Source organism: Oncorhynchus gorbuscha, linkage group LG01 (assembly GCF_021184085.1).
Source record: "Oncorhynchus gorbuscha isolate QuinsamMale2020 ecotype Even-year linkage group LG01, OgorEven_v1.0, whole genome shotgun sequence".
Classification (NCBI taxonomy): Eukaryota; Metazoa; Chordata; class Actinopteri; order Salmoniformes; family Salmonidae; genus Oncorhynchus; species Oncorhynchus gorbuscha.
In genome coordinates this window covers 34,449,831-34,464,262 of record NC_060173.1, presented here as the reverse complement: position 1 = coordinate 34,464,262, position 14,432 = coordinate 34,449,831, and the positions used below count along the sequence as shown (strand labels likewise).

At 42.0% G+C, this 14,432-nt stretch overlaps 1 protein-coding gene across 2 annotated transcripts in view; it reads right to left on the bottom strand.

The window, feature by feature from the left end:
• The window catches only part of scaper (S-phase cyclin A-associated protein in the ER), a 143,588-nt gene extending 130,052 nt beyond the window's left edge, over nucleotides 1-13,536 (bottom strand). Inside the window, exon 1 of one of the 2 annotated variants that reach the window (XM_046351197.1) lies at nucleotides 13,207-13,536. In XM_046351197.1, coding sequence (XP_046207153.1) covers nucleotides 13,207-13,383 — 177 coding nt within the window. In that variant the 5' untranslated portion in view covers nucleotides 13,384-13,536. The remainder of the gene's footprint in view (nucleotides 1-13,206) is intronic. The other variant, XM_046351206.1, reaches the window with a different exon arrangement.
• Between the last annotated feature and the right edge of the window lie 896 nt (nucleotides 13,537-14,432).

Sequence of the window (14,432 nt, the reverse complement as noted above, 5' to 3'; positions counted from 1 at the left end):
ATGCTTGGGGTCAATGTCCATTTGGAAGACCCATTTGCGACCAAGCTTTAACATCCTGACTGATGTCTTGAGATGTTGCTTCAATACAGCCACATAATTTCCTTTCATCATGATGCCATCTATTTTGTGAAGTGCACCAGTCCCTCCTGCAGCAAAGCATCCCCACATGCTGCTGCCACCCCCGTGCTTCACGGTTGGGATGGTGTTCTTCAACTTGCAAGCCTCCCCCTTTAACCTCCAAACATAAGGATGGTCATTATGGCCAAACAGTTCTATTTTTGTTTCATCAGACCAGAGGACATTTCTCCAAAAAGTATGATCTTGGTCCTATGTGCAGTTGCAAACCGTGGCTTCATCCTTGCTGAGCGGCCTTTCAGCTTATGTAGATAAAGGACTCATTTTACTGTGGATATAGATATTTTGTACCCATTTCCTCCAGCATCTTCACAAGGTCCTTTGCAGTTGTTCTGGGGTTGATTTGCACTTTCCGCACCAAGGTACGTTTGTCTGTAGGACACAGAACGTGTCTCCTTCCTGAGCAGTATGATGGCTGTGTGGTCCCATGGTGTTTATACTTGCGTACTATTGTTTGTACAAATGAACGTGGTACCTTCAGGCGTTCTGAAATTGCTCCCAAGGATGAACCAGACTTGTGGAGGTCTACCATTTTTTTTCTGAAGTCCTGGCTGATTTCTTTTGATTTTCCCATGATGTCAAGCAAAGAGGCACTGAGTTTGAAGGTACTCATTGAAATACATCCACAACTCCAATTGACTCAAAATATGTCAATTAGCCTATCAGAAGTTTCTAAAGCCATGACATCATTTTCGGGAATTTTCCAAGCTGTTTAAAAGCACAGCCAACTTAGTGTTTGTAAACTTCTGACCACTGGAATTGTGATACAGTGAATTATACTGTCCGTAAACAATTGTTGGAAGAATTACTTGTCTCATGTACAAAGTAGATGTCCTAACCGACTTGCCAAAACTATAGTGTCAAAAAGAAATTTGTGGAGTGGTTGAAAAACGAGTATGTAAACTTCCGACTTCAACTGTAGGTGTTCCTTTAGTCCAGGTGGGAAAGGGCAGTGTGGAGTGCAATAGAGATTGCATCATCTGTGAATCGGTATGCAAATGGCTGTGCGGCCTTGTGAATGTTGACCTGTTTAAAGGTCTTACTCACGTCGGCTGTGGAGAGCGTGATCACACAGTCTTCCGGAACAGCTGGTGCTCTCATGCATGTTTCAGTGTTATTTGTTTCAAAGCGAGCATAGAAGTAGTTTAGCTCATCTGACAGGCTCATGTCACTGGGCAGCTCTCGGCTGTCCTTCCCTTTGTAGTCTGTAATGGTTTGCAAGCCCTCCGCCAACCCTGATGTCCTAGCCGTGTCTGAATCATGGCATAGCAAGGCCACCAAAAATTCTGAAAATTCCATTCCCAATTACAAAATGTTCTGCCAAAATAAAACTGTCAAAGGGGGGGAGTTGCAATCTACTGCAGAGATAGCCTTTCGAGTTCTGTCATGCTATCCAGTTCTGTGCCCAAACAATTTGAGCTTCTACTTTAAAAAATAAATTAAAAAATAATCACCTTTCCAGAAATAAATATCACTGTTGCCGCTTGTTATAGATCCCCCTCAGCCCCACCATATGTGAATTAATTTACCCCCAGCTATCTTCAGAGTTCGTACTGTTAGGTGACCTAAACTGGGATATGCTTAACACCCCGGCCGTCCTACAATCTAAGCTAGATGCCCTCAATCTCACACAAATTATCATGGAACCTACCAGGTATAACCCTAAATCCGTAAACATGGGCACCCTCATAGATAACATCCTGACCAACCTGCCCTCTAAATACACCTCTGCTGTCTTCAACCAGGATCTCAGCAATCACTGCCTCATTGCCTGCGTCCGTAATGGGTCCGTGGTCAAACGACCAATCCTTATCACTGTCAAACGCTCCCTAAAACACTTCAGCGAGCAGGCCTTTCTAATCGACCTGGCCCGGGAATCCTGGAATGATATTGACCTCATTCTGTCAGTAGAGGATGCCTGGTTATTCTTTAAAAGTGCTTTCATCACCATCTTAAATAAGTGTGCCCCATTCAAAAAATGTAGAACAGATATAGCCCCTGGTTCACTCCAGACCTGACTGCCCTTGAACAGCACAAAAACATCCTGTGGCGTACTGCATTAGCATCGAATAGCCCCCGCGATATGCAACATTTCAGGGAAGTTAGGAACCAATATAAACAGGCAGTTAGGAAAGGTAAGGCTAGGTTTTTCAAACAGAAATTTGCATCCTGTAACACAAACTCCAAAAAGTTCTGCCCACTGCACTGAGGCTAGGAAACACTGTCACCACCGATAAATCTACAATAATCGAGAATTTCAATAAGCAGTTTTCTACAGCTGGCCATGCTTTCCACCTGGCTACCCCTGCCCCGGTCAACAGCTCTGCACCGCCAACAGCAACTTGCCCAAGCCCCCTCCCCCCCATTTCTCCTTCACCCAAATCTTAGCTGTTGTTCTGAAAGAGCTGCAAAATCTGGACCCCTACAAATTAGCTGGGCTAGAAAATCTGGACCCTCTCGAAAATTATCCGCTGAAATTGTTGCAACCCCTATTACTAGCCTGTTCAATATCTCTTTCATATCGTCCGAGATCCCTAAAGATTGGAAAGCTGCCGCATTCATCCCCCTCTTCAAAGGGGGTGACACTCCAGACCCAAACTGTTACAGACCTATATCTATCCTACCCTGCCTTTCTAAACTCTTCGAAAGCCAAGTTAACAAACAAATCACCGACCATTTCGAATCCCACCGTACCTTCTACGCTTTGCAATCTGGTTTCCGAGTTGGTCATGGGTGCACCTCAGTCACGCTCAAGGTCCTAAACGATATCATAGCAGCCATCGATAAAAGACAATACTGTTCAGCAATACTATTTTGCAACAAAGCATCCTTCACTCATGCTGCCAAATATACCCTCGTAAAACTGACTATCCAACCGATCTTTGACTTCGGCCATGTCTTTTACAAAATAGCCTCCAACACTCTACTCAGCTAATTGGATATAGTCTATCACAGTGCCATCCGTTTTGTCACCAAAGCTCCAAAAACTACCCACCACTGCGACCTGTATGTTCTCTTTGGCTGGCCCTCGCTTCATACTCGTCGCCAAACCCACTGGCTCCAGGTCATCTATAAGTCTTTGCTAGGGAAAGCCCCGCATTATCTCAGCTCACTGGTCACCATAGCAGCACCCACCCGTAGAACGCGCTCCAGCAGGTATATTTCACTGGTCACCCCCCAAAGCCAACTCCTCATTTGGCTGCCTTTCCTTCCAGTTATCAGCTGCCAATGACTGGAATGAATTGCAAATATCACTGAAGCTGGAGACTCATATCTCCCTCACTAACTTTAAGCATCAGCTGTCAGAAAAGCTTACCGATCATTGCACCTGTACATAGCTCATCTTTAAATAGCCCACCCAACTACCTCATCCCCATATTGTTATTTATTTTTGCTATTTTTCACCCCAGTATCCCTCCTACACATCATAATCTGCACATATATCACTACAATGTTTAATTGCTAAATTGTCATTATTTCGCCACTATGGCCTATTTATTGCCTTACCTCCCTAATCTTACTACATTTGCACACACTATACATAGACTTTTCTATTGTGTTTCTGACTGTACGTTTTTTTACCCTATGTGTAACTGTTGTTTGTGTCGCACTGGTTTGCTCTATCTTGGCCAAGTCGCAGTTGTAAATGAGAACTTGTTCTCAACTGGCCTACCTGGTTAAAACTTCTTTAGGCTAGGGGGCAGTATTTTGATGTCCAGATGAAAAGCGTGCCCAAAGTAAACTGCCTGCTACTCAGGCCCAGAAGCTAGGATTTGCATATTATTAGTCGATTTGGATAGAAAACACTCTGACGTTTCTAAAACTGTTTGAATAATTTATGTGGGTCTAACAGAACTTATTTAGCAGTCGAAACCCCAAGCACAATCCATGAGGTCAATGTGTTTTCTTTTAGGTTTCTATGGGAAGCTCTTTTTAATAGGAATTTGCTTGCAGTTCCTATGGCTTCCACTAGATGTCAACAGTCTTTAGAAATCGATCGATGTTTTTCTTTTGAGAAATGAAGAAGTAGGGCTGTTCTTTGTAGGTGTCACTCTGAAGGGCTTTAGTCATTTGTTGTGTGCATTTGTTGCGTTCCGGTATTAGAAACAGTTTATTCAGTCTTAAATTTTATTGGTTATTTACATTTTAGGATACCTGAGGTTGGATTAGGAACGTTGTTTGAAATGTTTGGACCAAGTTTACAGGTAAGTTATTAGATACTTTGTAGTCATGTTGGAACCGGTGTATTTCTGAATCAAACCCCAAATAAAATGGACATATTTGGGATATAAAGGAATTTATCGAACAAAACGACCATTCATTGTGTCACTGAAACATTTCAGATTGAAAAAAAGATCTTCAAAGGTATGGCTATTTCTGCCTTTTGTGTCGCACCTGCCTGGTTGAATTTTTTTTTCTCGTGTGTTTGTATGCGGGGCGCTGTCCTCAGATAATCGCACGGTCTGCTTTCACCATAAAGCCTTTTTGAAATCTGACACAGCGGCTGGATTAACAAGAAGTTAAGCTTTATTTTGATGCATTACACTTATATTTTCGTGAATGTTGAATATTGATATTTCTGTAGCTTGAATTTGGCGCACTGCAATTTCACTGGATATTGTCAAATCAATCCCGCTAGCGGGATTCGAGCATGATTCGCACTTAGGGATCCCTAAGTTAAGGGACATGGGCATCTGTGAGGAGGGTTTATTCTCCAGGTCTTTAACTGTTTTCAAGAACTTCTTGGGGTTGGACCCACAATGCTCTTTAAATTAACTAACTTTTATTCACAACTCTCTCCAAACACACACACACACACGTTGCTGCTACCATTTTTTTTTATCCTGCTGCTCAGCCACTTTACCCCTTACTGTATGCATATAACTACCTAATATATCACCGGTATCACTAATATGGTTATTGTTCTTGTACATACTGTATATTATGTTCTCTCTCTACTGGTATTGACACATTTTTATATTGACATTATTTTTGATTTTGCTACTATGCAAGTAACCATTTCGCTGTACAGTTTACACCTTCTGTAGAGACCCATCCACTTAGCAAGATGTGGCTGGGGGTTATAGCATTTCTTTCACATGACCCATCAATTTAAACAAGTGTGTCTGGGTAAGAGTCATTAATATTTATTAAATATTTGTATCCGGACACTTTGTTTACCTTGAATTGTTCCTTAATGTAGGCTACTACTTTTACACTTAATCTTTACTACACTACTCACTGTTTAGCACATTACCTCACTTGTGAATCCATAAAGAGATGGGTGGGACTGGCTTAAGAGGGTGTGAACAATGCTGAATGGGTGTAGACAAAGAAGAGCTTGCCAGCAGGTGTACCAAAATGATTCAAGGCCCATTTTGTCAAAAGTGGGGTTACAAGTTTATCAACTTTCAAAGCAGAATTACTTTCCCATTGTCCCTCAAATGCAGTGTATGATATACAATGTTGTAGCCCTGTCTCTGCTTTTATCGAATATAAAAAATAATTACAAATTTTGCTACATAAGACCGAATCAAAGCGGTCAGTAACATATGACTAATTCATTATTGCACCATCCCATTCTCTGGGCTCTGTCTGCATATCATAACCAGTAGTATATACCAGGAATAATGAAACATAATAATAGCAGATGTTTGGTGAATCTGTGAATTATGTATGCCCATTGGAGTCTTTGCCACTCAAAATATTTTGACAGAATATTTTGACATTGATTTAATCACTCAAAATCTTGCCAAAGCATATTCTGTAGGAGGGGTTAATATGAATTTAAAATAATTTATATGAATAGGGTCTTGAATATATGGACTTCAAAGGAGAGCTTAAATGTAGGCTAAATCGGGCATAAACTTATTCCCACATTTCAAACCAACTCTGTTGCAGTGGTCTAATTATGCAATTATATGGCAATTATGCCACGACACTGCTGCCCAGTTGAAGAGCTTATGATCTCCATGCAGCACCATGCAGCTTCGGTAAGTCACTTTGGATAAAAGCGTCTGCTAAATGGCATATATTATATTATTATTAAAAGCACCCCTCAGCCTCAGAAGATGCCCTTCTGGAGGCATACAGCCATCCAGTCATTGTACCCTAATGTAAGCCTATTTACCTACTAGCCAAATCAAGTGTAGCGCATGCATGATGCGTGCAACTCAGCATTCCAATATATTTGAACGTTTAATTACATCCACAGACGATGCAATTGTCACCACACTGCCCTATCCAATCTGGACAAGAGGAATACCTATGTAAGAATGCTGTTCATTAACTACAGCTCAGCATTTAACACCATAGTACCATGCAAGCTCATCATCCAGCTGGAGGCCCTGGGTCTCAACCCCGCCCTGTGCAATTAGGTCCTGGACAGGTTGTCCCGGGTGGTGAAGGTAGGAAACAATATCTCCACTTCGCTGACCCTTAATACTAGGGCCCCATATGGGTGCATGCTCAGCCTCCTCCTGTACTCTCTGTTCACCTACGACTGCGTGGTCATGCCCGCCTCCAACTCAATCATCAAGTTTGCAGACGACACAACAGGAGTGGGCTTGATTACCAACAACGACGAGACAGCCTACAGGGGTGGTGAGGGCACTCGGAGTATGGTGTCAGGAAAAACAACCTCTCACTCAACATCAACAAAACTAAGGATGATCGTGGACTTCAGGAAACAGCAGAGGGAGTACCCCCCTATCCACATCGAAGGGTCAGCAGTGGAGAAGATGGAAAGTTTAAGTTTCCTCGGCGTACACATTACAGACAAACTGAAATGGTCTACCCACACAGACAGTGTGGTGAAAAAGGCACAACAGAGCCTCTTCAATCTCAGGAGGCTGAAGAAATGTGGCTTGTCGCCTAAAACCCTGACAAGCTGTTAGAGATGCACAATCAAGAGTATCCTGTTGGGCTGTATCACCGCCTGGTACGGCAACTTCACCGCCCTCAACCGCAAGGCTCTCCAGAGGGTGGTTTGGTCTGCACAACACATCACCGGGGGCAAACTACCTGCCCTCTATGACACCTACAGCACCCGATGTCACAGGAAGGCCAAAAAGACCATCAAGGACAAGAACCACCTGAGCCACTGCCTGTTCACACCGCTACCATCCAGAAGGTGAAATCAGTATAGGTGCATCAAAGTTGAGACTGAAAAACAGCTTCTATCTCAAGGCCATCAGACTGCTAAACAACAATCACTAAGTCAGAGAGGCTGCTGCTTACATTGAGACCCAATCACTGGTCACTTAAATAACTGGATCACTAATCACTTTATACAATGCCACTAAATAATGGCACTTTAATAATGTTTACATTTCTTACATATACTGTATTTTATATAATCTATTGCACCTTGCCTATTTTCTTTTCTTTATTTAACCTTTATTTAATCAGGTAGGCTAGTTGAGAACAAGTTCTCATTTGCAACTGTGACTTGGCCAGGATAAAGCATAGCAATTAGACACTTACAACAACACAGAGTTACACATGGAATAAACTAAACAGTCAATAATACAGTAGAAAAAAAAGAAAACAAAAAAGTATATACACAGTGAGAGCAAATTAGGTAAGGTAAGGGAGTTAAGGCAATAAATTGTCCATGGCGGCAAATTAATTACAACATAGCAATTAAACACTGGAATCGTAGATGTACAGAAGATGAATGTGCAAGTAGAGATACTGGGTTGCAAAGGAGCAAGATAAATAAATAAATACAGTAGGGGGATGAGGTAGATAGATGGGCTGTTTACAGATGGGCTATGGTGCAATGACCTGTGAGCTGCTCTGACAGCTGGTGCTTAAAGCTAGTGAGGGAGATATGAGTCTCCAGCTTCAATGATTTTTGCAGTTCATTCCAGTCATTGGCAGCATAGAACTGGAAAGAAAGGCGACCAAAGAAGGAATTGGCTTTAGGGGTGACCAGTGGGATATACCTGCTGGAGCGCGTGCTACAGGCAGGTGATGCTATGGTGACCAGTGAGCTGAGATAATACGGGGCTTTACAAAGCAAATACTTATAGATGACCTGGAGCCAGTGGGTTTGGCGACGAGTATGAAGCGAGGCCCAACCAACAAGAACATACAGGTCGCAGTGGTGGGTAGTGTATGGGGCTTTGGTGACAAAACAGATGGCACTGTGATAGACTGCATCCAATTTGTTGAGTAAAGTGTTGGAGGCTATTTTATAGATGACATCGCCAAAGTCGAGGATCGATAGGATAGTCAGTTTTACGAGGGCATGTTTGGCAGCATGAGTGAAGGATGTTTTGTTGTGATACAGGAAGCCAATTCTAGATTTGATTTTGGATTGGAGATGCTTAATGTGAGTCTGGAAGGAGAGTTTACAGTCTAACCAGACACCTAGGTATTTGTAGTCCACATAGTCAGAGCCGTCCAGAGTAGTGATGCTGGACAGGTGGGCAGGTGCGGGCACTGATCGATTGAATAGCATGCATTTAGTTTTACTTGCATTTAAGAGCAGTTGGAGGCCACGGAAGGAGAGTTGTATGGCATTGAAGCTCGTCTGGAGGTTAGATAACACAGTGTCCAACCAAAGAAGGCCCCAGAAGTATACATAATGGTGTCGTCTGCGTAGAGGTGGATCAGATAATCACCAGCAGCAAGAGCGACGTCATTGATGTATTCAGAGAAGAGAGTCGGCCCGAGAATTGAACCCTGTGGCACCCCCATAGAGACTGCCAGAGGTCCGAACAACAGCCCCTCCGATTTGACACACTGAACTCTATCAGAGAAGTAGTTGGTGAACCAGGCGAGGCAATCATTTGAGAAACCAAGGCGGTCGAGTCTGCCAATAAGAATGTGGTGATTGACAGAGTCAAAAGCCTTGGATAGGTCAATGAATATGGCTGCACAGTAATGTCTCTTATTGATGGCGGTTATGATGTCGTTTAGGACCTTGAGCGTGGCTGAGGTGCGCTCATGACCAGCTCTGAAACCAGATTGCATAGCGGAGAAGGTATGGTGGGATTCGAAATGGTCAGTAATCTGTTAACTTGGCTTTCGAAGACCTTAGAAAGGCAGTGTAGAATTGATATAGGTCTGTAGCAGTTTGGGTCTAGAGTGTCACCCCCTTTGAAGAGGGGGATGACAGCAGCAGCTTTCCAATCTTTGGGGATCTCAGACGATACGAAAGAGAGGTTGAACAGCCTAGTAATAGGGGTTGCAACAATTTCGGCAGATAATTTTAGAAAGAGAGGGTCCAGATTGTCTAGCCCTGCTGATTTGTAGGGGTCCAGATTTTGCAGCTCTTTCAGAACATCAGCTATCTGGATTTGGGTGAAGGAGAAATGGTGGGGGCTTTGGCGGGTTGCTGTGGAGGGTGCCACTCAGTTGACCGGGGCAGGGGTAGCCAGGTGGAAAGTATGGCCAGCCGTAAGAGAAATGCTTATTCAAATTCTCAATTATAGTGGATTTATCGGTGATAACAGTGTTTCCTAGCCTCAGAGCAGTGGGCAGCTGGGAGGAGGTGTTCTTAATTCTCCATGGAATTTACAGTGTCCCAGAACTTTTTTGAGTTTGTACTACAGGATGCAAATTTCTGTTTGAAAAAGCTAGCCTTAGCTTTCCTAACTGCCGCTCGGCCATGGCTCATCAATATATTTATATGTACATATTCTCATTCACGCCTTTAGATTTGTGCGTATTAGGTAGTTGTTGGGAAATTGTTAGATTACTTGTTAGATATTACTGCACTGTCAGAATTAGAAATACAAGCAATTCGCTACACTCGCATCAACATCTATGTGACCAATAAAATTAGATTTGATTTCTTCCTTTCAGTTCAGTCAGTGAGAATATCATCCATTCTGTAATATGTCTGAGTTGCAATAGGAACAAAATCAAAGAGAATATCCTTAGCCATCAATTCTCCAAAGTTCTTTAGCCTATTACTTTAATAATTCAATGTTTTATTTAGGCCTACCCAAATATAAAAAATAAAAACAGGCCTTCAACTTATAGGCATTGCAATTTAGGCTATAATTTTGGCTACTGGTGTCTTGCAGAATAGTTTTAGAACTCGATTTGTGTTTTATAACTGTTCTTATTATAGGCCTCCCCTTAAAGAGACCCTAGCTCACAGGGTTCTAAATATAGCGTCTAAATACTTTTTCAACAAAATAGTTGAATAAGCACATGCAGTGGCCTATAGGGAAAGCATATCTGGCAATAAGAATAGTCTATAGATAGTCTTGACCATTTGGGACCCCATGGTTATTTCACTCAGGACAGGTTATAGCCAAGATGTAGTCAATATTTTGTTTTGTCTCGTTTATTTATATGGATATAGCCTCTGCGTGATGGGGTTGTGCAACACAAATGGCTATAACAAGTCTACATTCAGAGTGGAAATTGCAAAAACAGTCAAAATGCTTAATTTAAGGCTTACAGTACGTGCTCCCAAATACTGGAAAAAGTGTGATTCATTAGGTTTACATGATACCCACAGGATCCCCACGCCGCTGTAAAAATAAATTATGCAATTATATGGCAATTAAATAACACGACAGAATGGCATATTTAGATAGTGGAAAAGGCCTAGACTAAATCATATTTACTTTCTATTTTGCAGCTCAACAGTTATTCTAGAAAAGGATCTTCAAAGTCATTTGCTGGAGGCCCAACCCTATGCTACGCCAACTATTGGTGGAACGTCATTATCGAATGGTGTTCTAAAATAAGCTCTTGGCTTTTATTTTGGAAGTGAAACCGGAAGCAACTAACGTCTGGGCTAGAGTTGATTTATTGACAAGCTAACTTCGTCTAGCAACTTTAAGTTCACGTCCATTGCAAATGCCAACTTTCTGACAAAGTGTACATATAAAAAAATATCTGTAACAGAGTAAAGGGAGAAAAAGTAATAATTGAACGTGTAAATGTTAATTCATAGTCGTAACATAGGGTTTGCACGTTTACAGACCTAATTTCACTGTTTCATGTCATGCATGGCTTTTCTTACGATCCAAACGATACGGATACGCACATTCAACCTTTTCGGCAGCTCGATGGCTCCATAAAAATCTGTCTTGTTCCATCTTCTCACACTGGGCTTCCTATCAAAACCAATTTTGGTAGTGAGTGGACAGGCCAAGCGGATGCTTCACATTTATACATCCAGTGAAATGTCGGTCTCATTGTTCTGTGACAACTACACTATCAGTCAAACGTTTTAGAACACCTACTCATTCAAGGGTTTTTCTTTATTTTTTACTATTTTCTACATTGTAGAATAATAGTGAAGACATCAAAACTAGGAAATAACATGGAATCATGTAGAAACCAAAAAGCGTTAAACAAAATAAAAACACCCTTTGCCTTGACAGCTTTGCACACTTTTGGCATTCTCTCAACCAGCTTCATGAGGCAGTCAATTAACAGGTGTGCTTTGTTAAAAGTTTTTTTTTCTTTCCTTCTTCGTGCGTTTGAGCCAATCAGTTGTGTTGTGACAAGGTAGGGATGGTATACAGAAGATAGCCCTATTTGGTAAAAGACCAAGTCCATATTATGGCAAGAACAGCTCAAATAAGCAAAAAGAGAAATTACATTCCATCATTACTTTAAGACATGAAGGTCAGTCAACACGGAAAATTCAGGAATTTGAACGTTTCTTCAAGTGCTGTAACAAAAAACATCAAGTACTATGATGAAACTGGCTCTCATGAGTACTGCCTCAGGAATGGAAGACCCAGTTCTCTCTGCAGCAGAGGATAAGTTCATTAGAGTTACCAGCCGCAGAAATTGCAGCCCAAATAAATGCTTCAGAGTTCAAGTAACAGACACATCTCAATGTCAACTGATCAGAGGAGGCTGCGCGAATCAGGCCTTCATGGTTGAATTACTGCAAAGACACCACTACCAAAGGACACCAATAAGAAGAGACTTGCTTGTGCCAAAAAAAAGAACAATGGACAATTAGACCTGTGGAAATTTGTCCTTTGGTATGGAGTCCAAATTGTAGATTTTTGGTTCTAACCGCCATGTCTTTGTGAGTCACGGTGTGGGTGAATGGATGATCTCCACATGTATATTTCCCACCGTAAAGCATGGGGGAGGTGTTATGGTGTGGGGGTGCTTTGCTGGTGACACTGTCAGTGGTTTATTTAGAATTCAAGGCACACTTAACCAGCTTGGCTACCACAGTATTGTGCAGCAATACACCATCTCATCTGGGTTTTTTTTTACTTAGTGGGACTATCATTTGTTTTTCAACAGGACAATGACCTAACACACACAAGGCTCATAAGGGCTATTTGACCAAGAAGGAGAGTGCTGCATCAGATGACCTGGCCTCCACAATCACCCAACCTCAACCCAATTGAGATGGTTTGGGATGAGTTGGACCACAGAGTGAAGGAAAAGCAGCCAACAAGTGCTCAGCATATGTAGGAACTCCTTCAAGACTGTAGGAAAAGCATTCCAGGTGAAGCTGGTTGAGAGAATGCCAAAAGTGTGCATAGCTGTCAAAGGGAATGGGTGGCTATTTGGAGAATCTCAAACATATTTTGATTTGTTTACTAAATTATTCCATGTGTTATTTCATAGTTTTGATGTCGTCAATATTATTCTACAATGTAGAAAATGGTTAAAAATCTTTAAAAAATAATCCTTGATCCTAAAATGTTTAACCAGTAGCGTATAGTTAACATAACGATACAAGAAAATATTATTTACTTTGGACAAAAGGAATAAAAACCCCGAAAGGGCCTGCAACTCAACACACCATTAGCTACTTTAGTTGGCTAGCTAGGTAAAAATAGCCGTGGGTTTCAGCTGAGCGGAGTTAGCGACAACATAACGAACGCTACAGAATAGCGACACTAGTAGCCCAGTTAGCTAACTATCTAGCGCGCGATCAATTAATCAACCAAATGAAATGTATTTAAATCCCTTTTTACATCAGCAGATGTCACAAAGTGCTTACACAGAAACCCAGCCTAAAAACCCTTAGCTAAATAGGTTTATTTTTGTTGGCTGGCTAAACGCGGTCTTACTTTGCTGGTGTATTATACAGTATAACTTGAAAATAGAGCTAACTACCTTCGAGGCAACGGTTATGGGAGTATTCCTGCTTTTCCCTCCTCCATGCGAGGATCCAGAGCTGTTGCTGCCAGACCTCTCCCTCCCGTCTCCGCCTTGCCCTTGTCCAATTCTAGGGCCGAGTCGGTGTTGACCAGCGCCACGCCGTCGTCCATCGTGGCGACTGTCTTTTGACATTGACGTAAATGTAATTCAATTCTTGGGGTAAAATTTATTTTATTTGAAAATTATCTCACTTGTCGCGTTTTCGGTGTTGATGGAAACGACATAAAACACCACTGACAGCTAAAAGCAACCTAGCATTTTACAGGAGTATGATCACATTTATGACAGACACATAGGATATCCAATCATTAATTGGTTTGGTGGTAACTGAAGAAATACAAACCAATCACAAAGCTCATTGTTCGGGCTACCCCGGTAGGAGTTAACCTTCAACCATGGCAACCAAGTAAATGGGCGGGATAAAAACAAACAAAAAATTCAGGTCGATGTTCTCGTCTTGTCATCCCTATCATTATTGCCCAAATATTTACCCAAACATTTACCCAAACTGTTCGAACTGGATCACGCAAAAGTTTGTTTACGATAATTATTCCTACAGATTGCCAGGCGGTCGCCTGTAGCTAATGCGTCTGACTTCAGAATTGTCACCAAATCACGTATTTCATGGAAATGCAGAGCCTTTTCATCCTAGCCAAGCAATATCCTAGTATTAAGAGTAGGCACATCGTTTTTTGGCTCAATGACTGTCAAGCCAAACTTTGGTATCAGTGGAGGCTGCTGAGGGGAGGATGGCTCATAAATGGCTGGAGCAAATGGAATGGCATCAACCACATGGAAACCAGATGTATTCAAATACTCATTGGTCATGGTATGGATATAGTTAGTATGCCCAAAGTTCCCGGATTCTTACTACATTCGCCAAAATACGAAAGTATACAAGCAGTAGATACGAGTGGCACAGCGGTCTAAGGCACAGTATCTCACAACCAGCTGTGATCGGGAGTCCCAAAAGGTGGCGCACAATTGGCCCATCGTCGTCCGGGTTAGGGGAGAGTTCAGCCGTGGTAGGCCTGTCATTGTAAATAAGAATGTGTTCTAAACTGACTTGCCTAGTTAAATAAAGGTGGAATATTTCCGTGCTTTTAGTGCCCATAATGCAATTCTTCAGAAAATGGGCGTGGCTTCACAACTTTTTCAGATTTGAAGAAAATGGTGGGAAA